The sequence below is a fragment of the Stenella coeruleoalba genome (genome assembly GCF_951394435.1).
Source record: "Stenella coeruleoalba genome assembly, chromosome: 17".
In the NCBI taxonomy this organism is placed as follows: domain Eukaryota; kingdom Metazoa; phylum Chordata; class Mammalia; order Artiodactyla; family Delphinidae; genus Stenella; species Stenella coeruleoalba.
In genome coordinates, this window is record NC_137163.1 from 36,155,512 (window position 1) to 36,182,105 (window position 26,594).

At 34.8% G+C, this 26,594-nt stretch overlaps 1 protein-coding gene across 12 annotated transcripts in view; it reads right to left on the bottom strand.

Moving 5' to 3' along the window:
* VPS13B (vacuolar protein sorting 13 homolog B) overlaps positions 1-26,594 on the bottom strand; it is a 795,728-nt gene that overhangs the window by 317,129 nt on the left and 452,005 nt on the right. For 11 of the 12 annotated variants that reach the window (XM_079901966.1, XM_079901971.1, XM_079901970.1 and 8 more), the window contains one exon: positions 6,797-7,000. The exons of the other annotated variant lie outside the window; for it this stretch is intronic. In XM_079901966.1, coding sequence (XP_079758092.1) covers positions 6,797-7,000 — 204 coding nt within the window. The remainder of the gene's footprint in view (positions 1-6,796; positions 7,001-26,594) is intronic. 12 annotated transcript variants of the gene reach the window in all.

The following is a 26,594-nucleotide window of genomic DNA, read 5'->3' on the forward strand; positions in this document are numbered from 1 at the left end:
CAAGTTAAAAAAAAAAAATGAAAGCAACATATGAGATCTACGAGATAATATAAAGTGTGCCAACCTATGCACAATAGGGGTTCCAAAAAGAGAAGGGAGAGAGAAGGGGATCAAACATGTATTTGAAGATATTATGGGTGAAAAATTCCCAAACCTGGGGAAGTAAACATATTCAAGTAAAGGAAGCACAGAGGGTCCCAAACAAGAGGAATCTAAACAGACCTACACAACGACATATCGTAATTAAATGGCAAAAGTTACAGAGAGGATTGTTAAGGCAACAAGAGAAAAACGAAGAGTTAGTTACAAGGGAACCCCCATAATACTATCAGCTGATTTCCTATAGAAATGTTGCAGACCAGAAGGGACTAGCAAGATATATTCAAAGTCCTCAAAGGAAAAAACCAACAACCGAGGATACTCTACCCAGCAAGATTATCATTTAGAATAGGAAAGAGAAAGAATTTCTCAGACAAGCAAGAACTAAAAGAGTACAGCAATACTAAAGCTATCTTAAAAGAAATATTGAAAGGTCTTCTCTAAATACAAAAGAAACAAGAATCTATAGGAAAGAGAAAATCACAGTTGGAAAGTATATCACTTAAATAAGCCAGTACATAGATTAAAAAAAAAAATTTTCTGTGAAAGTGATAACTACAATGAACATCGAAAGGATAAACATGAAAATTTGTAAAAGAGAAAACCAAAATCATAAAATGTGGGAGAAGGGAGTAAGAAAACGTAGACTTTTTTTTTCAGAATGTGTTTGAGCCTATATGACTGTCAGTCTAAAGCAAGCAGTTATAGTAATGGTTTAACATAACTGAAAAACTGGTAACCACAAATCAAAAACATACAATAGATTCACAAAAACCAAAAAGAAGAGAACACAAGTGTAGTACAAAAGAAAACCATCAAACCAGAAAAGGAAAAAGAAAAAGAAGGGAACAAAGAAGAAATACAAAATCAACTGGAAAACAAGGTTTAAAATGGCAATAAATACATATCTACCAATATTTACCTTAAATGTCAATGGACTAAATGCTCCAATCAAAAGACACAGAGTACCAGATTGGGTAATGAAACAAGAGACTACAATATGCTGCCTACAAGAGACCCAGTTTAGGGCAAAGGAAACACATAGATTGAAAGTGACAGGATGGAAAAAGATATTTCATGCAAATGGAAATGACAAAGTGAGGGTAGTAATACTCATATCAGACAAAATAGACTTTAAAACAAAGGCCATAGAGAAAGATAAAGAAGGACAACATATAATACAAGAAGAAGGTATTATACTCATTAACATACATGCACCCAATATAGGAGCACCTAGATACATAAAACAAATACTAATAGACATAAAGAAAGAAACTGACAGGATACAATAATAGTAGGAGAGTTTAACACCCTAATGACATCAATGAACAGATCTTCCGGTCAGAAGAATCAATACAGCAATAGAGATCCTAAATAACACAATGGAACAGATAGACTTAATTGATATTTTCAGGACATTACATCCAAAAAAACCAGAATACACATTCTTTTCAAGTGCACATGGAACATTCTCGAGGATAGACCACATAGTAGGACACAAAACAAGACAACAAGTTTAAGAGGACAGAAATTATTTCAAGCATCTTTCCTGTCCACAATGGCATGAAACTAGAAATCAACCACAGAAAGAGAAACAAAAAAAATGATTACATGGAGACTAAACAACATGCTACTAAAAAAAAACAATGATCAATGATGAAACCAAAGGGGAAATAAATACCTTGAGACAAATGACAATGAAAACACAATCATAGGGCTTCCCTGGTGGCACAGTGGTTGAGAGTCTGCCTGCCGATGCAGGGGACACGGGTTCGTGCCCTGGTCCGGGAAGATCCCACATGCCACGGAGTGGCTGGGCCCGTGAGCTGTGGCTGCTGAGCCTGCACGTCCGGAGCCTGTGCTCCGCAACAGGAGAGGCCACAACAGTGGGATGCAGCAAAAGCATTTCTAAGAGGGAATTTCATACAGATCTTCCTCAAAATCAAGAAAATCTCAAATATACAACCTAACCTACCACCTAAAAGAATTAGAAAAAGAACAAACAAAACCTAAACTGAGCAAAAGGAAGGAAATAATAAATAACAGAGAGGAAACAAATAAAAGAGATTAAAAAAATAGAAAAAAATCAATAAAAACAAGAGCTGGTTTTTCTTCCTTTTTAAAAAATATTTATTTATTTATTTCATTGGACCAGGTCTTAGTTGCAGCATGTGGGATCTATGCTGCCATGTGTGGGATGTCAGTCGTGGCTTATGGGATCTTTTGGTTGTGGCATGTGGGATCTTTAGTTGTGGCATGTGGGATCTTTAGTTGTAGCATGCAGGCTCTTTAGTTGCAGCATGTGGGATTTAGTTCCCTGACCAGGGATTGAACTTGGGCCCCCTGCCTTGGGAGTGTGGAGTCTTAGCCACTGGACCACCAGGGAAGTCCCAAGAGCTGGTTCTTTGAAAGGGTAAACAAAATTAAAAGACCTCTGGACAGGCTCACCAAGAAGAGGGGACACAAATAAACAAAATAAGAAATGAAGGAGGAGAGATAACAACTTATACCACAGAAATACAAAAAAAAAAAAAAAAAACCCTAAGAGAATACTATGAACAATTATATGCCAACCAAATGGACAAGCTAGAAGAAATGCACAGGTTTCTAGATATATACAGCCCACCAAAACTGAATCAAGAAGAAATAGATAATTTGAACAGACTGATGAGTAGAAGTGAAATAGAATCTGCAGTTAAAAAAAGAAAAATCCTTCCAAACAAAAGTCCAGGACCAGATGGCTTCACTGGGGAATTCTACCAAACATACAAAGAACATATCAATCCTTCTCAAATTCTTCCAAAAGACTAAGGAGGAGGGAACACTCCCAAAGTCATCCTATGAAGCCACCATCACCCTGATACCAAAACCAGACAAAGACACTATCAAAAAAGAAAATTACAAATCAATATCTTTGATGAATATAGATGCAAAAATTCTCAACAAAATATTAGCAAACCAAATGTAACAACACATAAAAAAGATCACACACCGTGATCAAGTTGGATTCACCGCAGGGTCACAAGGATGGTTCAACATATGCAAATCAATCAACATAAGCAAATACACCACACATCAACAAAAGAAAAGACAAAAACCACATGATCATCTTAATAGATACACAAAAAGCATTTGACAAAATTCAACATCCACTCATGATAAAACCTCTTACCAAAGAAGGTATAGAGGGAACATATCTCAACATAATAAAAGCTAATTTATGACAAGCCACAGCCAACATAATGATCAATGGGTGAAAAGCTGAAAGCCTTCCTGCTAAAATCTGGAACAAAACAAGGATGCCCACTCTCACCACTTCTATTCAACACAGTATTGGAAGCCCTAGCCACAGCAATCAGACAGGAAAAGAAATAAAAGGTATCCAAATTGGAAGGGAAGAGGTAAAACTGTCATTATATGCAGATGACATGATATTATATATAGAAAACCCTAAAGACTCTACACAAAAACTGCTAGTACTGATAAACAAATTCAGCAAGGTAGAAGGATACAAGATTAACATACAGAAATTGGTTTCATTTCTTTACACTAACAATGAAATATCAGAAAGGGAAAGTAGAAAACAGTCTTAAAATTGCATCAAAAAAAAAATCTAGGAATAAACCTCATCAAGGAGGTGAAAGACTTATATGCTGAGAACTATAAAACAATGATAAAGGAAACTGAAGATGATCCAGATAAATAGAAAGATAGCCCATGCTCTGGGACTGAAAGAATTAATAGTTAAAATGGCCATTCTACCCAAAGCAAACTACAGATTTAATGTGATCCCTTTCAAATTACTCATAACATTTTTCACAGAACTAGAACAAATATTTCAAAAATTTATATGGAACCATAAAAGTCCCAGAATTGCCAAAGCAGTATTGAGGAAAAAGAATAAGCCTAGAGGCAAAACCCTCCCAAACTTCAGACATTACTACAAAGCTACAGTGATCAAAACAGTGTGGTATTGGCACAAGAAACAGACATATGGATCAGTGGAGTGGAATAGAGAGCCCAGAAATAAACCCACATACCTATGGTCAATTAATCTTCGACAAAGGAGGAGAAGTCTCTTTAGCAAGTGGTGTTGGGAAAGCTGGACAGCTGCATGTAAATCAATGAAGTAGAACACTCCCTCACACCCTACACAAAAATAAACTCAAAATGGTTTAAAGACTTAAATATAAGACATGACACCATAAAAGTCTTAGAAGAGGACATAGGCAAAACATTCTCTGACATAAATCATACCAATGTTTTCTTAGGTCAGTCTCGCAAGGCAAAAATAAACAAATGGGACCTAATCAAATTTATAAGCTTTTGCACAGCAAAGGAAAGCATAAACAAAATGAAAAGACAACCTACAGACTGGAAGAAAATATTTGTAAATGACATAACTGACAAGGGCTTAATTTCCAAAATATACAAACAGCTCATACAACTCAATAACAAAAACAAACAACCCAATCGAAAAATGGGCATAAGACCTAAGTAGACATTTCTCCAAAGAAGACATACGGATGGCTAATAGGCACATGAAAAGATGCTCAACATCGTTAATTATTAGAGAAATGCAAATCAAAACTACAATGAGGTATCACTTCACACCAGTCACAATGGACATCATTAAAAAGTCTACACAAAAAAGAGGTAAAGAAGATATCTCTTCTTTCATGCATCTGTTTAAGGAGAAATGATGTTTTGCATCCTAAATTTAGTTCAGAGAATCTGATTTGATAAAATATTGAGACCTTTCAAAATATTTTTATTTTCTCATGTCATAGGGAAACTTGTATGAATATTTACATCTATTGCTAACTTGTTATCTATGTAAGTAAATCTGTACTTGAAGATATGACTTGAATAAAGAGTCTCAGAGACTCTAAGACTTTACAAATTATTGCCATGTTCTGTGATGACAATTTTCAAAAGAAAACTGAAATTCTGATTGGTTACCTTACTGGTCATTTTTTGTAATAGAAATAACAGTGTAACTGGAATCTCTATATTTCTAAACTGTATAAATTCTTGTAAATTTCTTCTGTCTGAACAGAATAAAATAATTGGCACTCCCTCCCCGCACCAAAAAGACTTGTACACATAATAAATACTGGAGTGGGTGTGGAGAAAAGGGAACCCTCCTACACTGTTGGTGGAAATGTAAATTGGTGCAGCCTCTATGGAAAACAGTATGGAGCTTCCTTAAAAAACTAAAAAAAGAGTTGCCATATGATCCAGCAATCCCACTCCTTGGCATATATCCAGACAAAACTCTAATTCAGAAAGATACATGTACCCCAATGTTCATAGCAGCACTATTTACAAGAGCTAGGACATGGAAGCAACCTAAATGTCCATTGATAGATGAATGGATAAAGAAGATGTGGTACATATATACAATGGAATATTACTCAGCCATTAAGAAGAAAGAAATAATGCCATTTGTAGCAACAGGGATGGACCTAGAGATTTTCATACTAAGTGAGGTAAGTGAGAGAAAGACAAATATCATATGATATCACTTATATATGGAATCTAAAATATTGTACAAATGAACTTATTTACAAAACAGAAATAAACTCAGACATAGAAAACAAACTTATGGTTACCCAAGGGGGAAAGGGGATAAGCGGAGGGATAAAGTAGGAGTTTGGGATTAGCAGATACAAACTATTATATATAAAGCAAACAACAAGGTCCTACTGTATAGCACAGAGAAATATTCAATATCTTGTAATAAACCCTAATGGAAAAGAATATAAAAAAGAATATATATGTATATGTATAACTGAGTCACTTTGCTGTACACCAGAAACTAACACAACATTGTAAATAGATTTACTTCAATAAAAATTTTAAAAATTTAAAAGTTAAATAAAAAAAGAACTCCTACAAATCATCAACTAAAAGACAACTCAATTTAAAAATGGGCAAGGGACTTCCCTGGTGGCACAGTGGTGGTTAAGAATCTGTCTGCCAATGCAGGGGACGTGAGTTTGAGCCCTGGTCCGGGAAGACCCCACATGCCGCGGAGCAACTAAGCCCATGTACCACAACTACTGAGCCTGCACTCTAGAGCCCATGAGGCACAACTACTGAGCCCATGTGCCACAACTACTGAAGCTTGTGAACCTAGAACCCGTGCTCCGCAGCAAGAGAAGCCACTGCAATGAGAAGCCTGTGCACTGCAACGAAGAGTAGCCCCCACTCGCCACAACTAGAGAAAGCCTGCACACAGCAACAAAGACCCAACGCAGCCAAAAATAAAAATTATTAAAAAAAAGGGCAAAGACTTGAATAAACATTTTTTTCAAAGAAGATCTACAAAGGCAACAAGCACAAGAACCTGATAAGGAAAGACTTTAAAAAACTCTGACTTTGAATATAATGGATTTTAAGGGAAAATGTGAATGAATCCTTAGCCTGAAATGGAAACTTTCATCAAATAACAAGCTTTAAAAAAAAAATTATGACACGACCTTAAATTTGTAATAATTGCAGTGTAACAGTGGTGGTACTAGCACGTTTCCAAGCAAAATCATCAGCTACAATTACAAAATATATTTAATGATCATCATGAAATGCAGAATACCAAAACACTTAAGTTGGGCATGCTAAAGACTGTATCATCAATTGCTCTTCTGTCAATGAAATATTAGAACGTGGAGAAAGTTTCTCAACCATTTCCCACCTGCTGGCCATATTCCACTCAAGGGCTGGATTCTGAGAATTTCTTTCATTCTCTGTTAGCACCCCTCCTGCGCCACTTTCCTTCTCTGGTTTTAGTTGATCCCACTGTGCAGTACCAATATTGATGGACTGCAGATCTATTTGGTATTGTCTGTCTTCAATTTCTGATCCAGGGTCTCGAAGAATTCCTAAATTCAAGGCTCTCCTGTAAAGGCAGTGAAAAAAAGTGAACCGATAAAATAAGTATTCTATGTTTACTTTTCTTGCTAACATCATGTTATTACCTTTTTTTTTCCTTTGGATTACTGGGTTAATCAAATCTATGAGGCAGGTATTAGAAAGTTACCACATACTAATAACTTGTAAACATACCCAAAACTTAGCACTTAACAGTATCTATCCTATAATGATTTCTTACATTATTCCCAGCACTGCTATTTTTCTAAGTACTTTCACATTTATGATTTAAATCCTTGAGATGTTGTGAGGTCATATTATTATCTCCATTTTTACTAAAGAGAAAATAATGCAGAGAGGTTGAAAGACTTAGTCAAAGTTACTGAGCTACTATGTGGACAAAATTGCAACTTAAATCCAGGGTTTTGCCTCAAAACCCTGTCTTCTTTGCAATGCTAAACACCTGCTAAACACCTACTTTCCCTTCCTCAGCACTCTGATGTCTTGTTAGGAAAGGTGATGAAGGCTTTCTAATCTATTTAACTCCCCTACCTTTTGCCTTTGGTCCTTTATATAACCCATCATCATACAGACTAAATTGTTGACAAGAGTACATTGCTTATTGATGTAGAAACACAGTAAGGATTACTGGTCCATATAGAGTTGGAACTTTGATCTTATTGGACCCAAGGCTAAGCAAATGAATAAAATTATCAGCAGCTTAAAGCTAGATTAGAGGAAGTAAATGGTTAAATGTTTCATGAAGGTTTTAGACTGAAAATAGCAAGGTAGTGTGGTAGGGTGGGAAGAAAAGCATTCAGGATTCGGAAGCCGGATAAGACTAAGTTTGTGTGAGTTTGTAATTTTTTAGTTATGTTGGTTCACAGATGCTTTAAAGTGAGTAATCAAAAGGAAAGTAACATTTGTCCCCCATGAAAGTTTCAATCAACACAAAAGTGAAATTACATAGAGGATAAAAATAGTTTTACTAGTATAGATACAATTGCAGTGATTAGAAAAGAAATACAATTAATTATATCAATTGAATACTAATAAAGCTAATTAGTGGAGGGAGAAGGGAGGGAAGCACTGAGTCCTAGTGTGAAAACTACAGAGAAACAGTATGAATGTGATCAAGACTACCTCTTGTCTAAGTAAACAGTGTGGGTCAGACCATGCCCAGAAGCTTGTCAAATACTGATGGAAGGTGGATGACCACTGAGACTCAAGATGGCAGATGTCTGGGCCAGATGCACAGGAATGGAGATGGCATGCATTAGGCCAGGGAAGGTGAGGGCTAAGGCTAATGAATTCAAGTGAAGAGAGGAGCAGGGAGAGGACTGCAAGTGAATGAACAGGCAGCTCAGGCAGGGAAATATCACAAGGTGTTAACGATAAAAAAAAACAAACAAAAAAGAGAACAGGGAAACAAACAGGCATTGGTCAAGAAGTCATAGTGGGAACCAGAGAAACTGAATGAATGGACTCTCATTATTCCTAAGGTAAGAGCTGAACCTGGTTTTTGTTTTCTTTTTTCTAACTTAGAAAATTACAATCTAGGAACGGGCATGCAAGGAAAGGTGGATTGAAGTTTTACATGAACCCAAGAATTGCCTTAAAAAAAGGGCCCATAAGATCGGCCATGAACCCTTTCATTTTGCCTTAATGAAGGCAAAGAAAAAAGGAGTGAATGGGGGTGCGGGTGAGAGGGAGCAACATTGTGAATACACCTATTTCGGTCAAATGCTCTCCTTTCATTTGAATATTGGCGTAAACCTGTTAATTCTAAAGGCACAGCTCGAACTTCACTTTCTATGAAGCCTTTCCTGACCACCATTTCTTCAAACTCCCTTCCTCCCAAATCTGTGCTCTTAGTTAGGGTCCTTCTGTACTTATAAGTACAAGAATATCACAATGACCTGGCGGTCTTTCTCAATATAGCATACATTTCTTTCTTTTTTTTTTTTTTTTTTTGCGGTACGCAGGCCTCTCACTGTTGTGGCTTCTCCCGTTGCGGAGCACAGGCTCCGGACGCGCAGGCCCAGCGGCCATGGCTCATGGGCCCAGACGCTCCACGGCATGTGGGATCCTCCCGAACCGGGGCACGAACCTGTGTCCCCTGCATCGTCGGCAGGCGGACTCACAACCACTGTGCCACGAGGGAAGCCCCTAGCATACGTTTCTTGAAGTCAGAAACTACATCTCCTAGTAAGCAATCAATAAATGCTGTTTCAATTCACTGATTTGAACTGACACAAATGTTTACAAATCTCAAGTGGAGAATCTATCTGTCCACAGCAATAAGAACACACAGTCTTTAGACAGTAAACTGCTGCTGCAGGGCCACGTAAACTCTGACATACAGCAAATATCTTTGGCAGTGGGTGGCCTAGCTTATTTCCCTAGATTATTATTCCCCATATAAAAGTTATATTTACTTATTTTAAACTAGCCAATGCTTTCTACAATTTACATAAATTCCCTAAGCCTACTTTTAAAGAAAAAATACTTATAAGAATCCCTTTGAAGGAAGAAAAAGTATGTTTGGAAATAAAATTAGTACTATATTAAAAGACAAACAAAGCAACCTAGCCCAACATTAACATCAGCCTTTCTATTTTTCTTGGCACTTGCAGAAACTGCAAAGTCATAAGATAAAAACCAGAGAAACACCAAATGTCATTAGTTTTCACCTACGCTTGAAATGCCCCATATTTACTCTTGGCCTTAAATCAAGCTATTTTCCTCCTGTCATCTGTCTGTGGAAAACATGACTTTCCACAGTTCTTCTTCTCATGTAAAAATGGGTTGTATATTGAGCAATAGCTTAATACTTCTAAACATGCTAATTTCAAACTTTTAAGTTTTCTAAGAACCAGGGTTTGAGATTTTATACTTTTCTTTCTGTTTGCTTTTGAAATTGAAAAATATACTTGTCATTTTAACCTGATTTGAAAGTTCAGAGAAATGTACAGTATATGGGTATATAAATCCAACTTAAAAGTTAATTGCAAAACCATTTAAATCTGAGATGTAGAAAATAGGATAAGCAAAAGACTCATGTGAACTCTGGTCTCAGATTTTTCAATGATCCATGAGCTTGGAGAAATTATTTAACTTCTCTGTTTTGATTATTTCAATATTAAAACTATTATAGAAATAAATAAAATGTATGACTGAAAATTAAACTTTTTTTTTTTTTTCTTTTGCTGTACGCGGGCCTCTCACTGTTGTGGCCTCTCCCGTTGCGGAGCACAGGCTCCGGACGCGCAGGCTCAGCGGCCATGGCTCACGGGCCCAGCCGCTCCGCGGCATGTGGGATCTTCCTGGACCGGGGCACGAACCCGTGTCCCCTGCATCGGCAGGCGGACTCTCAACCACTGTGCTACCAGGGAAGCCCGAAAATTAAACTATTCATAAAGAGGTCCATTATAAATTTTATGACCATTCCTGAAGTGCATTATCTTATATGGTTTTGAATGAATAATATATCTAATTGTCAACTAATCATAGATGCATGGCACCATGATAAAACAAAGTCAACTTTTCTAATTATGAAAAAGCTATTAATGAAAACCACAAAGATAAATGCTCTTTAATATTTCCATGATTACCTGTTTCCAAAATATGGCATATTAGAAAGTCAGAGTGAATCTTCTGATTGAAACAAGTAAAATGCTTGCAGACAATTTAAAGCATCTTTTAAAACACATTTCAGAGCTGGCACTAGAGAACAGAAGGTGCAAAGCCACCCCAAAAAAGTGAAATTAGGAACACTAATAAATAAGCACCTGCCAAAGCCAGCTTTTGCTCTTAGGGTTTCTGCTGAATTCTGTAGAGAGTGATTTTCTGATAATCGCACAGGAGGAGATAAAGCTCAAGGCCCACCTAAGGAGATGGATGAATCTATTTATAGGAGACTGCATAAAAAGCAGGGGTCACGAAGGGCTACATCAACCTTCAAAGGGTGAATTAAAAACAGCTCTCCTAGGAAGACTTGTGATAGAACAGTTCTGTGTCTTGACTGTGACGGTGGTTACATGAATGTACATATGCGGTGAAACTGCACTAAACTAGACACACATATAGACATATAAATACAAATGATTAAAAATAAAACTGGTGAGGGGAGTCCCTGGTGGTCCAGTGGTTAGGGTTCCATGCTTCCACAGCAGGGGGCACGGGTTCGATCCCTGGTCAGGGAATTAAGATCCTGCATGCCACATGGCATGGCCAAAAAACAAAACAACAACAAAAACCTTGTGAAATCTGAAGGCAATTGTGGATTGTACTGATGTCAATTTCCTGGTTTAGATATTGTCTTATAGTTATGCAAGAAGTTATGCAAGATCTGAAACCATAAAACACCTAGAAGAAAACACAGGGGTGTCTGCTCTATGACACTGGTCTTGGCAATGATTTTTTGGATTTGATACCAAAAGCAAAGGTAACAAAAGCAAAAATAAACAAGTGTGACTATATCAAACTAAAAATCTTCTACTCAGCAAAGGAAACTGCCAACAAAATGAAAAGGCAACCTCTAGAATAAAAATATTTCAACTATATGTCTGATAAGGGGTTATACTCAAAATATAAGAGGAACTCATATAACTCAATAGCAAAAAACAACCCAATTAAGAAAACCAGCAAAGGATCTGAATAGACATTTTTCCAAAGACATGTAATTGGCCAAAAGGTATTGATACATGAAAAGGTGCTCACTAATCATCAGGAAAATGCAAATCAAAACCATAAAGAGACATCACCTCATACCTGTTAGGATATCTATTAGCAATAAGACAAGGGATAATAAATGCAGGGAGGATATGGAAAAAAGGGAACCCTTGTACACTGCTGGTGGGAGTGTAAACTCATACAGCCACTATGTAAAACAGTATGGAGGTTCCTCAAGGAACTAAAAATAGAACCAGCTATGACCCAGCAATCCCATTTCTGGGTATATATCCAAAAGTAATGAAATCATTAATCGCAAAGAGATATCTGTACTCCATGTTCATGGCAGCATTGTTCACAAAAGCCTTTTCCATACCTTGTATGGAAACAACCTAAGTGTCCATCAATGAATAAATGGATCAAGAAAATATGGCATCTGCAGTTGACCCTTGAACAATTTGGGGCTTAGGGGCACCAACCCTCCAAGCAGTTATGAATCCATGTATAAGGTATGGTCAGCCCTCCATATCCACAGTTCCTCCTCCACAGTTCAGTGGTTCTACATTCACGGTATTTACTATTGAAAAATAAAAGTGTATGAGTGGACCCATGTTGCAGTGTTCAAGGGTCAAATGTATATACAATGAAATATCATTCAGTCTTAAAAAAGGAAAATCCTGTCATTTACGACAACATAGATAAACCCAGAGTGCTTATTTATATTACACTGAGTGAAATAAGCCAGAGAAAGACAAATATTGCATAATATCACTTATATGTGGAATTTAAAAAAATGTCAAATTCATAGAAGCAGAGAATAGAAAAGTGGTTGCCGTGGGCTATGCAGTTGGGGAAATAGGAAGAGGTTGGTTAAAAGGCACAAACTCTCTGTTATAAAATGAATAAGGTCTGAGGATATAATATATAACATCACGGTGAATATAGTTGATAACATTGTATTGTATAATTGAAATTTACTAAGAATTTGCTAAGAGAGTAGAATTTACATGTTCTCACACACACACAAAAGGTGATAGATGTGTTAACTCAATGGGGGAATCCTTTCACAATGTATACATGTATCAAATCATAAAGTTGTACACTTTGAATATCTTACAATTTTATTTGTCAATTATACCCCGATAAAGCTGGTGAAAGGTTACACTGAAGGGAACTGGGTAAAGGGCTCACAGGAGATGTATTTGCAACTTCATGTGAATCTACAAGTATTTCAAACTTTAAAAAGCTTAAAAAATGGAAAAAAGCCCTCCTAATGCCCATGCTGAAAGAGACAAGGTAACTTACCAACTTACCCATTTTGACCTTAGACTTAGCAAAGGGTAAACAGGGGGAAAAAAAATCCCTCTAAGACTTTGCCATCGTAAGACAGCACTTGGGAGGCTGAGTTTCCAACGTGGCATGAAAAAATTTTAATTTGGAAAGGCTTGTGCCAGGTAGACAGTGCTACCAGATGACAGGTAAAAGGAAATTCTCTTGAGATGAACTCAATCTGAACTCAAAGAATTTCTGCAGATTTGGTTCCAAGTGAAATGAGAGACTAACAGATACAATGGGCAGAAGAAACAGACCCTCGAAGACTTCACAAACTGGATTAGTACACATGAAATATAAAATAATTGTTTAAAACGAAGAAAAAAGGTTTTTAAAATATGAGCAGGATCAAGAAGATATACAAAAGATGTTCCACATCATATGTCAACAGGGAAAAGCAAATTAAAACAAAAAGATACCATTGCACACCTATTAGAATGGCCAAAATCCAGAAGACTAACAATACCAAATGCTAGTAAGGATGTGGGGCAACAGGAACTCTCATACACTGCTGGTAGGCATGCAAAATGGTATAGCTACTTTGGAAGACAGTTTGACGGTTTTTTACAAAACTAAACATACTCTCACCATATGATCCAACAACTGCACTCCTTGGTATTTACCCAAAGGAGGTGAAAACATGTCCACACAAACACCTGCACCTGAATGTTTATAGCAGCTTTATTCATAATTGTCAAAATTGGAATCAACCAAGATGTCCTTTAGTAGATGGATGGATAAATAAACTGGGGTACATCCTATTATTCAGAAAAAAAAGGAAATGAGCTATCAAGCCAAGAAAAAACTTTAAAGACAAATTACTAAGTCAAAGAAGCTAATCTGAAAAGGCTACATACTGTATAATTTCAACTATATGTCATTTTGGAAAAAGTAAAACTATGGAGACAATAAAAAGATCAATGGCTGAGACAGGTTAGTCAGGGGCAGGAATGAATAGGCAATGCTCAGAGGATTTTCAGGGCAGTGAAAATATTCTATATGATACTATAATGATAGATACATGTCTTATCATAAATCTGTCCAAACCCATATAATGTCCAACAACGAGTAAATCCTAATGTAAACTATGGACTTTGGGTGATTAGGATGTATCAATGTAGATTCATCAATTGTTACAATGTACTATTCCTCAACTTGAAATATTCACTAATCTTTATTCTTTAAACTATAAGATATACCCATTTTGTTTTATGCATACTTAAAACCAATTCCAGTTATTATAATATAGAATACTCAGAGTGCTTTGTTTTTCAGTACTAAATTAAGAAAAGATATTCAAAATATTTTCATTCAAATAACATACATTAATTTTTATTAAGCAGTATTAGAACAAGATATCTCGTGAAAGGTACATTTTGCGTCTCATGGTACACTAGATATTTTTTTAAGGTATAAAAATATAAACAGTTACAGACATAAGATTTGAAATAATTTAATTTTTTTCAAACACTGGAAATCATTGTACAACTTTTAAAATGCTATTTTCCCTAAGTGAGAATTTTATAACTAAAAATATCCTAAAATTGAAAAACAATCTGACTGCAAAGCCAAAAATTAAAGTATATTTTATTCAAGAGAGTTTTGATTTAGTGCACTACATTTTCATAGTACAAGAAATAGTTGCAAAATTATTAAAGAATTCTAACAGAATGATACTTTACCAGGGACCTAATCATAGGAAAATAACTTTATGGCTTCATTGAGGACCAGAATGCCTAATATTAACAATATCTGCTTTAAGAAAATACAAGTAAAATACCTTAATAAGAAAGGCTTCATATTATTTCCTAACTAAATTTCTAATAGAAATGCTTGACATCATAAATAGGAATCAAATTTTCTTGTCTCAACTTCACATCCTTCGAAAGGCTCTATGAACTTTGCTCTCCCTCCTTATTGCAGTTTTTAAAATCTTTTAGCAATTCAAATCAGGAAAGGGAGTGAGTCAAGATACCCATAACTCCCTTACCCTTAACACAAAAAGCTGCTTTATTAGCTAAAATATAGGAGTTATAATTGTAATTGCTTTGCCCTTCCGAAACTCATCTCCCATACCATTTGAACCATTTCAGCAGGTGGTGTAGGAGGATAAAATAAAGTCTGAAATAGTTGGTCAATGGTATAATCATAAGGAACCAAAGAAGACTTTAAGTATATAACAGGAAACATAGCTTTAATGTTTTCCTTTTTAAATTGATTTAGTCTGGGTCAGGCCTTTTGTATGTTTACATAAGAAACAGCTCATGTTGAATCATTTACCGCCCATTGCTGAATAGGCATATCTTTGGAACTCACTGTAAAGAAGTAAAATTCATTACTTACAGCTCAATTGAGATCTACAAAATGTTAAACAAGCCAGAAAATAGGAATGTAAAAAGAAGTAAAATTTATATGTCTTGATTAAATTAAATGTCTACATCTTTGTCACTAAGTCTCCATAAGTGACAGTAATCTTGACAGTGTATAGGGCAGGGGATGTAAATGGTTGACCATCAGGCTGAGACCAACTGCCAATTTCCATGACCAATGACTTAAGGCAGGGGTTCTCATCTTCAGAGTGCAGAAGAATCACCCGGAGCTTGTTACAAATGTTAAGTTCTTAAACCTACAGAAATTCTGATTCAGCAGGTCTGGACTAGGGCCGAGGAATATGCCCGCTCCCTTGTTTTTTTTTAAACAACCTAAACTAGCATCCTTATTGATTCTAAAAACCACATTCTGATACTTAGAGCATCACATCCCTTTGACTTGCAACATCCTGTCTCTGCTATCTGAACTGAAGGGAGCATGGACAAGAACCAGTAAATCTGAGGCTATTTCACTTACAAAACAGATAAATTCATACTTGTCCTGCCTCTTTCACCGAATTGTTTAGAAGAAGCATCTCTTCTCTCTTCAAGGCCAAGATATCTCTGTTAATTCACTTCACTCTTGAAGGCTAGGTCAGTGTCTGTTTTCTCACCAGCCTGTACTTAGACACATTACTTGGCACGTGGTAGGCTTTTAATACATGAAAGTTGAATAAATAACAACTATTCTTCTTTATTCCCTTCACTTCCCTTGGGGATTTTACTCTCATTTTTTTCTTTTTCTCTCCCACAACTTTACCATTCAAGTTCAATTACTTGAACTAAAATATGTTCAAGTAATTCTCCTTGTAAAAGAGAGAAACTCTCTCCCTAAGGCCCTGTATACCCCTCTAGCTACCACCCTGCCATATTCCCTTATTTTCCTCCTAGTATTTCTATTTCCTCACTATTTATTTTCTCCTCTAACCAAGAGCTATCAGTTGTCATCCTTATCCTGCCTTTGAAATTTTACTGGAAAACATCCTCAAATGATTTTCTAATTACCAGATCCAATGGATGACTTTCAGTCATTAACTCACCTAAACTTTCTGGGCATTTGACAATTCAAAATGGCAGTACAGCATGCTGGTGAAAAGCACAGACTGCACAATTAGCCTGCCTGGATTCATAATTCTAGCTCTGCTACCTACCACTGGGTGTCTTTGGGCAAATTAAAGTTTCAGTGCTTCATTTTATTCATCTGAAAAATAAAGTCACTGAGGGGAGTCAAATGAGTTAATGCATGCAAAGTAACAGCTGACACAAAGTAGATAACTAGTATATATATAAAGCTATTCTTGCCGTCTTGCTTATTCTTGAAATTTTCCTTCATGAGCTTGCATGGCTCCACGCTCCCTCAACTGCCTTTCTTTAATCTCCTTTACAAGATTCTTCTGTTTGCCCCTTCAATTATTAGTGATGTCCAGGGTTCTATCTTCAGTTTTATTTTATGCTTTATATGCATTCAGCAGCACAACTGATTCACAAATGCCAGTATATGTACTTCTCAATTATACCTCCAATGAAGGAGATAGGTTTCTTAGCATTCCCTTACATTTTCTGGCCCAGTCCATTCTATGATGACTGGCACACATCTACAAGACAGTTGGCTACCATTAGGGTACATGGTCGAGGAAAATGCAGTGTAGTAACACTGCATTAAAAGCATGAATTTTAATGTCACAATTATATTCAAACTCTGGTTCTATCACTTACAAGCTATATACATATATCCTTGGAGAAGTCGACTAACTCAGTGAATATCAGATGCCTCTGTAAGAAGATAATGGTATATAGCTACATAGGCGTCCTCTGGGAGTAAATGCATAATTTTAACATGTTTAGTATGTTATAAATGACACCTGGTTGTTCTTATTACTACAGTAGATGAGAAAGAAGCCGGATGGCCTGATTTCAGACTGAATCCATTGGTCTCACTTACTCTGTATTATAAAATCCAAAAGTACACTGAGGATGCAGAGACTTCAATTTAAGCAAATGAGCCCTATAATAATTCCTTGAATTGAGACAGAGTATTAGGCAAGAGAATGGTTTCCCTACATTTCTAGTCCAAGTGATAAATTAATCATGTATTTCACATTCTCAAAAGAAAGAAGGGGGTTATAAAAATAAAGGAGCAAAAACAGAGTAATCAAGTTATTAAATCATTTTCTAAGAATTTCATACATTTCAGAAACAAATTAATTTTCAAGCAAAATAAAGTTTTAAACAAACAAGCGATTTCATGTTAATAATGGTTTTATGATGGGGTAATAAAACTCACCTTTTTCAGTTATACAAATTTTAAATGATTTATGTGTACAAATCCACATGAGTATAAAGTAAAAATGACATCACAGCAGTATTTACCAATTATTTTCCTTTTGATGGCTAAATTATAGGCAACTTCATTAGAATATAAAACATTTAGCTCCTTCTACTTGAAGAGTCTCAAAATACTCTCATTGCTTAAGCAAATAAGAAAGTAGACTTTCACTGTCTATCTTCAGGCAAACATGAGCTTTGAAGTTTTTCTTCAGTCACAGATTTGTGCTGATAAGTCCTCACTTGCTCACTCATGTTATAAATGGGGTATATTTACAAGATGATTTTAAAAGTTACAAGGTATACTATGTATGATCGATGTTAAAAGTATATCAAACTATACCAAACAATTCTCATCCCATTAGAAACATGTGCTAAAGAAATGCACTAACTGAACATGCACTGCATTGAAAAATTTTTTGGTGTGATCAAAGAAACCACTGTGTGATCTCAGAGAAATTACTGAGAAAGAGACGTACTAGAATATAGAGGAATGGAAATGGTACTTCAATTTTGTAAAATATTTAATTATGATATTGATCTTCAACAAAATTGATTTTTCATCATCAGAAGGGTTTTGATGAAACCCTTCATCAAAATAGAAATAGAAAGAAATAGAAAGAATAGAAAGTGGTATATTTTAGGAGTCATATGAATTAACTAAGAATAGGGGCTTCCCTGGTGGCACAGTCGTTAAGAATCCACCTGCCAATGCAGGGTACATGAGTTCGAGCCCTGGTCCAGGAAGATCCCACATGCCGCAGAGCAACTAAACCCGTGCGCCACAACTACTGAGCCTGCGCTCTGGAGCCTGCGAGCCACAACTACTGAGCCCACGTGCCACAACTACTGAAGCCCGTGCGCCTAGAGCCCGTGCTCTGCAACAAGAAAAGTCACTGCAATAAGAAGCCCACGCACCGCAAAGAAGAGTAGCCCCTGCTCACCGCAATGAGAGAAAGACCGCGTGCAGCAACAAAGACCCAACACAGCCAAAAAATCAAGCCAAACCAAACCTATTTCTTTTCTGGTTGTATCATGGTAACATGATAAATGAGAAATCAGCATCAATATTATGGAACTTGATATTATGAAGATGTGAAACTAAGTTATTTTTTTAATATAATAAAGAAATATGGCCTTCATGAAAACATAGTAAAATGGATTTAGAGCTGGTTTAATACCCAATCCAAATAATAATATCTATATGGAGTCAGGTCTCTAGTAACATGCCAGAGGATTTGGCTCAATTAAATATTTTTTTTTATGATTCATTAATTTTAATGAATTCATATAACTTTGACTTATCAAATTTTCTGATGACAAAGTTGGGAAGTACAGCTAATATAGTGAATGAGAGAACCAAGATTCTAAAATATCACAAAATACTGGAACAGAGTCAAACTAATAAGATGAAATTTAACGGGAACAAATGCAAAATTCCACACATAGGTTCAAAGAGCAAATTCTGTAAGTACAAGATGTGAAAGGCTTGAGAACACTTCAGAAAAAAAAGGACAACAAAAGAAAGCTTAGAAAAGTTAGGCTGGCTTATGGGAAAGAAAAAATATATCAAAAGCATTGTCAAATGTCATTCTAGCCTTTTAATTTTTAAATAGCCTAACATACACCACACATACTATAAAGTTTCACAAGATTAGGCAATCTCTTCCTTCTTATACTAATAAAATAGTGCAATTTTTAATACTATTTTTCATTAATATTCAAACATTAAATTTTTAGAATGAGTGTATTTTATTTGCATAGCTTCAACTCAAACAATAATACATAATCATTCATTGATAACATGAGATCAGAGCGTTTTTTCCAGAATGTTATAATAATATATTACAGGTGCATTTATGTAAAACCTTCATGGACTTCTAAAACGTGCAAGGACGTGGCATAAAAGTTAACTTTTTTAATGTATTAGAGCCCAGAATGGTCTTACTTAGCAGTGAAGTTTACTGCAATTCCCACATAGGTGACTTTGAAAGGCTAACTGTAACTGTAGTAAAACCCCTGCATTCTTCAGGTTTCTTTAGATTTCATTTCTTTAGGTTTCTAAAGATGGTAATAAAATAGATAAAATTTATAATGTGTCCTTATTAAAAGATAGTCAGACCTCCTACTTGCTTCTAATGTTTCTGCAACACATCTTTGGCAACACTCCTGATTTAGGATTCTTCTATAAAATCTTCTATGGCTGCAAGTCAACTCCTATTATAATAAATCATGAACCACCCAGACTTTATCCAACTGTGTTAGCATTCTTTCTCATTCAGATATTTTCTTCATATCTTTATTCCATTTTTTCATTTCATTTACTAAAATAATTGGTTTCGGTAGTTAACAGGTTCCCTATTTATTTCCAAATCCAATTTGAAAATCCTATTTGAAAATTTCTATGAAATTCTCATGTGTAACATTCCCTCTTTCTCTACTAATCAATTATTACCCATCATCTCCTACTCCTAAAATTATGTTTACAAAGAAGACTTCCTTTCAAAAACCATCATTAAATCAGGATTCAGAATTGGCTCCTCTTTATTCAAAATCTCAGCTAAAGATTGTCAGCAATAATAATGGTATTTAAACACACTGGTGAGTAATTAAAAATGAGGTTTTGAAAGACTGTTTACACAGAAAGAGAAATGTTCATATGTATTATTAAATAGGAAAGACAGGTTCTTTAAATTTTCTAAATACCTTCTATAATAAGAAAAAAATCCTATAACCCTATACAAGTATTTATGTAAAGCAAATTGTAGCTGAATTAGTTGGAATAAATGCAAATTTCCTAATTCTAAATTGCTTGGGAAATCTTTAAGAAAAATATTGACAAAGATATCTCTCTTTACCTCTTACCAAATTCATTTTTATTAGTATGCTTCTAATTCTATCATTTAAACCTTTTTCTCTTTAATTACATTCTTATTACTCCGCATTATTCCCATCCTCTTACCTAACTATAAAGTGGTTCATAATGCAAAATACATAAATATACACATGATAGTAATAATATTAATAATACCACTCTAAAATTTATATACAGTTAAATGGTTTGCAGATACTTTTCAATATCATCTCAGGTAAATCACCAACCACAGGGTGTGACAGGTAGACTCCATTTTATAGAGGCTGATAATTTAGGTAAGGAGACTGGACAGCAGAGTCTAAACTGGAAATCACACCTTCTGACTACAAATTCAGTCCTCTCTCTTACCTCTTTTCTATACTTAATATAAGAATTGGTTTTCAAAATAAAATATAAGATTATACTTTATTAAAATATATATGTGTGATATAGTTGGATAAATAATTGAGATGTCAAATTAAACTTAATAAAGATAATATTTCCAAGACAATAGAGTAGAAAGAATTTTGGGAGTGAAGGTAGATGAGGAACCTTTAAATTTGGTAAACAACAAAGAAACTCCTTTTTAAAAAAAAATATTGCCACATTATTTCATATAGTTTATAATGCATTGAGTTGCTTCAGACCCACAAATGCTACAAAATTGGTCAAAGAAAAATAGGGACCAGAACTCAAGATTCTCAAATTTACATACAATGATCATAAAGCAACTCTGTTTATTTGTAAAGGAAAATTAGTAGTTTTTTAAAAACGCAGCAATAGTTCAGGAAATCTCTTAATACATGATGTAAAAATATGAGTATCTCAAGATGCAAAATAATCAGAATAAAGGTGGTTTAACAAAAGGTACCAATCAAGAACCTTCTAGTCAGCAACAAGTACACAGTCTCATATTTAATTTAAAAATCTAGTATATTTTCCCTGTTGTATGGTAGGTAACGCCCTTCTATCACCATACATTAGAGGAGACACATCTGTGTATCTAATCATATTAGGACATCACAGCATTGCCTCCAGTTGTAGACAGCAAATATTATTCCCTAAGGGTCTTCCACTTACAACCAGTCCTAAGACAATCTTGTCTGTAGTGTCTAGTATAACAGTATTAATGCCAAGTGTTTGCAAGAATGTAGAGCAATGGCAACTCTCACACTCAGCCACTGGGAATGTAAATCAGATACAATCACTTTGGAAAACAATTTGGTGATGTCCAGCAGCACTGAAGCTGTGCATAACCTATGACATGATTTCACTCCTATCTATATAACCTAGAGCCATGCTGTCCAGTACAACAGCCCTAGCTGCATGTGTCTACTGAAATTTAGGTTAATTAAAATTCAATACAATTTAAAAAATTTAGTCACAGTAGTCACAGTTTAGGGGCTGAACAGCCACATCTGTCCAGTGGCTACTGTACTGGGCAGGGCAGATAAAGAACATTTCCACCACTGAAGAAAGTTCTTTTATAAGGCACTGCTCTAGAGAAACTACTATATGTGTATAAGGAGAGTGCTGAAGAATATTCATTTTAACACTATATATGATAGAGAAAAATAAAAAATGCAAATGTCCATTAGTAGAAGGAAAGACAAACAATCTGGCACATCCATGCAACGGACTATGAATGAGATTATGAACATCCAAGTGATGAGTCTAATATATGAATGAGGTTATAAACATACAAGAGATGAGTCTAATATATATAAGGTAGAGTTAAAAAAGCAAGTTGTAGAACAGAAGTGGTGGGTATAGAATGACTAAGTCAGAATGACAATAACTTTAACTTACAAAACTAGTGAAACATTTCTTACGTTTTCTTACTCTCTATATTGTTCTGATGTAGCTATTTCAATAAAAAGGCCAAGAAGAATTACAATGTAGTGGAGTTAAGAGCTCAAGCTAGCCGTGTGAACTTGGGCAACCCTGAGCTTCGTTTTTCTCCACTGCAAAACGTGATTAACAATGCTAAGAAGTGCCATGAGCTGCAATGAAAATTAAAGAAGGTAAAATATGTGAAAGTACTCTTTAAACTATAAAATGCTATGAAAATAATAGCTTATATTAAGTAGGGCATAAAACTACAAACTGAAAATTATCTGGGAATTTTAAACTGACACAAACTCCTCCCTGGGTAGGTAGGATTAGGTGGGATGTGTTTTTATGTGGCACACAAAAAATTATAATTTCTTAGTTTGTCAGTGATACTCATTTAATCTTGCATAAGCAAGGACTAGAGGTGGAATCCTTTCCTCAATTTAATCAAAACAGTACAGCCAGATTAAGTAATTACTTCAAAAATACTCATCAATTATAAAAATTATGACAGCAAATACAACTAAGTATTCAGTAAATATTTCTGAATACTTACTATATGCCAGTCAAATTCTAAATGTTTTGCATGCATTAATTTATATAATTCTCAGAACAACCCTAAGAGGTAAGTAGTAGTATTCCTACATTACAGAAAGGAAATTGAGGCAGTTAAGTACCTTATGTTGGTCAAGGACAGTTGGCTAGTGAGTGGAAAAGCTGAGACTTGAACCCAGGCAGTCAGGTACCAGAATTTGTGCTCTTTAAGTATCTATTATGTCCTTGGCACTGTGTTTAATCCTCCAAATATAGTACAAACCTGATCAAAAATACTCAGGACTCCCTCAATTCACCAGGGCAATGAAGCACAAATCTTTAACCAGAAATTCAAAGCTTCCATAGTCTGACCTCAATTACTTTTCCCCACCTCTCTCTCATTATGCCCCTGAAACCAATCCTCTGACACAGAAAGAAGCCTGCTCAGGTCTCTAAATGTACCTGTTTCTCTTCTTTGACCCCTTAGTTCCTTCTACCTGGCATATTTGCTATAATCAACATATCCCTCAAGGGTCTTACCTATTTCTAACTCTTCCATGGAGATTCCCTCTGGTTATCATAGCACCAAAGATTTCTCTATGAGAAAATCTCCCTAACTTACCATGTATAATCAAAATGTGATTAATTACACAAGTATAGTTAGGACACTACGTGATCATAAAACAGCAATGCTACAACAAGAAAATTCTGAGGACATCTCTGTTAAATAAATGTACATACTGTCAAGGCATGTGCTAGCTGCTTTCCAAGGTTTGGGATTAGAATTTTCTTTTCAAAAATTTTCCCTTACAGAAACTTAATCTCATGAGATGAGATTCTAGAAAGATCTCCATTAACTCTAGGATTGAACACTATCTAGATTTAATTTAAACAGAAATAATTTAAAAATTTAAAACATTATATATTACTAGAATTCCACATATAGTATTTTGTCCCTGCATTCAGCATAATGAATCTGAAAATAAATCACTACCTATTTCACTCAGGAAGGGAAACACTATCAATGCCATTCCTAATATAAAGACTTTTTTTTTCTTCAGGAAAATAAGAACATAAAAATATTTTGCCCTGTCTTATTCTCCAAAGTATAGAGATATTTTTATTTACTTTGAGCATCAATTTCTTAACATGGCAAGAAACACAAAAACTGATTAATTTTGGTTGATTTAAGTATCATGTCATAATAACACAATGTTGACTTTAGTCAGCAAAATATGAACTATCTGACCAAAATATTTAAGTTATACTGATTAAGAATATATTTTATATAAGCTTGAATTGATACCAGAGAGCAATTTTCTTTTATAATCTTAAAATATGATAAATAACATTATTCTACAGTATAGTTTCTAAATACATTACCCTTGGAGATTTTCTAAGCTATAATTAATTCAGAAAAGGAAAAGGGAGCATTAAGGCAACATATGAACAATCTAACAATGTACATTTGATAGTTTTTATAAACAGAATAATAACCACAAAAAAATTTAACCTTTAGTATCTATGCCTCTATACCATGACATTTTAAGAAAATAACCTTGTAATTGAAAAGAAAATGTTGAGCAACAGCAAAGACAAACATATAAAACATGAAAGTACAGTTACTCAAAATAGGGACTCAAGACCACAGTAAAAATTTAGAGAACAATTATGTACCTTTCAGATTTTGGTTACAAAATAAATATAAAAAAACGTTTTGTATCTTTCAAAGGGAATACAAAAGAAACTGATTTAGATAAGATGAAATTTCATTTTACCTATGAATTCTTCAAATTCAAAATTTTAGTTCTGAAAAAGACATGGTCAGAAGTGGGGTAAGAGCTAGGAAATATTTTACCAATAAAACTGAGACATGAAAGTGGTGGAAAAAAAGGATATTTTTCACACCTTAGCATGTGTATTGAGGCACAAGCATTTAAAATACAATTTAGGAACTGAGAAATAATGAGGCTAAACAGCTCCTAAAGAGATGCTACAAAAATGACTCCCAACCTAGCTGATGATGAATTTTAAATCTCTTTTCTTAATGTGAACACTGTAAAGTATTCCTTTAATATATAACTGTTTATATATAACTGTTTATAGAGAGAAATGTGTTTTCTGCTTTAGAGTACCAAAAAGAAGAAATAGAATATACCTTCATTAAGAGTAGCTGCTTCCAAAAAGAGGCATTATGATACTTACTTCTAAGCATCTTTTCTATCAACGATTTATCTAACAATTGCCTACTACATTCATTATATCAGTTTTATTTTATTATGTATAAAATACTCCCTTTCCCAAATATTCACATAATCTGCTATTCATATTTTGTATGCATTAATAAACTCACATTGATATTAAATTACAGAATTCTCATTCAACATTAACATGTTTTTGAATTATACATGATGTATATACCATTATCTTAACATACTACAAAAAATACAAAAGAATGTGCACAAAACTACTGCATCTTTTTTTTAAAAGGCCAGTTGAGTAATTATTTACAAATTATTGGTGAAAGGTCTTATTTAAAATTTTTTTTATTCTGTACACTATTATGCTTAAAATTTAATCAGGATTATTTTGATCTTGAATATTAACATCATAAGCCATGGCCTGAAAATGACTAAGTCACAATGACAATAACTTTAACTTACAAAACTAGTGAAACATTTCTTACAAGATAAATACAGATATACTGTATTTAATATACTAAGAATATTAAAATTTAAGTGAGTTCTGCCTTTATATATATATATATTTTTTTGGGGGGGTGGGGTGGGGTACCTGGGCCTCTCACTGTTGTGGCCTCTCCCATTGCAGAGCACAGGCTCCAGACGCACAGGCTCAGCGGCCGTGGCTCACGGACCCAGCCGCTCTGCGGAATGTGGGATCTTCCCGGACCGGGGCACGAACCCGTGTCCCCTGCATCGGCAGGCCGACTCTCAACCACTGCGCCACCAGGGAAGCCCTCTGCCTTTATATTTTAAATGTACCATATATTTCTTTATCAAGAGAAAAAGGTGTTTGAAAAAAATCAGTCAATTGATATACTTTAAGCATAAAGATGATTAAACTATGTTCCATGAAGGTTCCATGAAGGTAAAGACTGTGTATATTTTATTACATTTTTTGTATATAGTGTAGCCCAACATCTAGCAAATAGCTAGTAAATGGTAAGCATTCACAAAGATTTTTGAGAAAATAAATAAATGATATAATAAAACTGATTTATTATGTAAAGAAGAAGAACATCTTCATCATTTCTATATTATAGAAATACCTGGTTGGCACCTAGTACATGCCTGTACTCTTAGTCAAAATAGTGTACTAATGATATATCCAGCACCAGCACTGAGAGAGAAAAGACAAATACTGAATATATCTGAATGCTCATATGAAAGGAAATGATTAAACTGGTTCCTCAAATAAATAAACAAAATAACCCTCAACACACACACACACCAGAATAGAGCATGTATTTCTTTAGAACTACCATTGTTGAGTGCTAAATGAATGAGTGAGCTAATGATATCATACTAAAAATAAAGTTTAAAATATCCATAAATAAGAACAAGAAAAACAATTTCTCATATACCAATAATCACAGGTAACTACCTTTGACAATTTGGTGTGTAACCATCCAGGCTATTTTCCATTCACATGTAAACATGTACACAGATAAGATCATACTA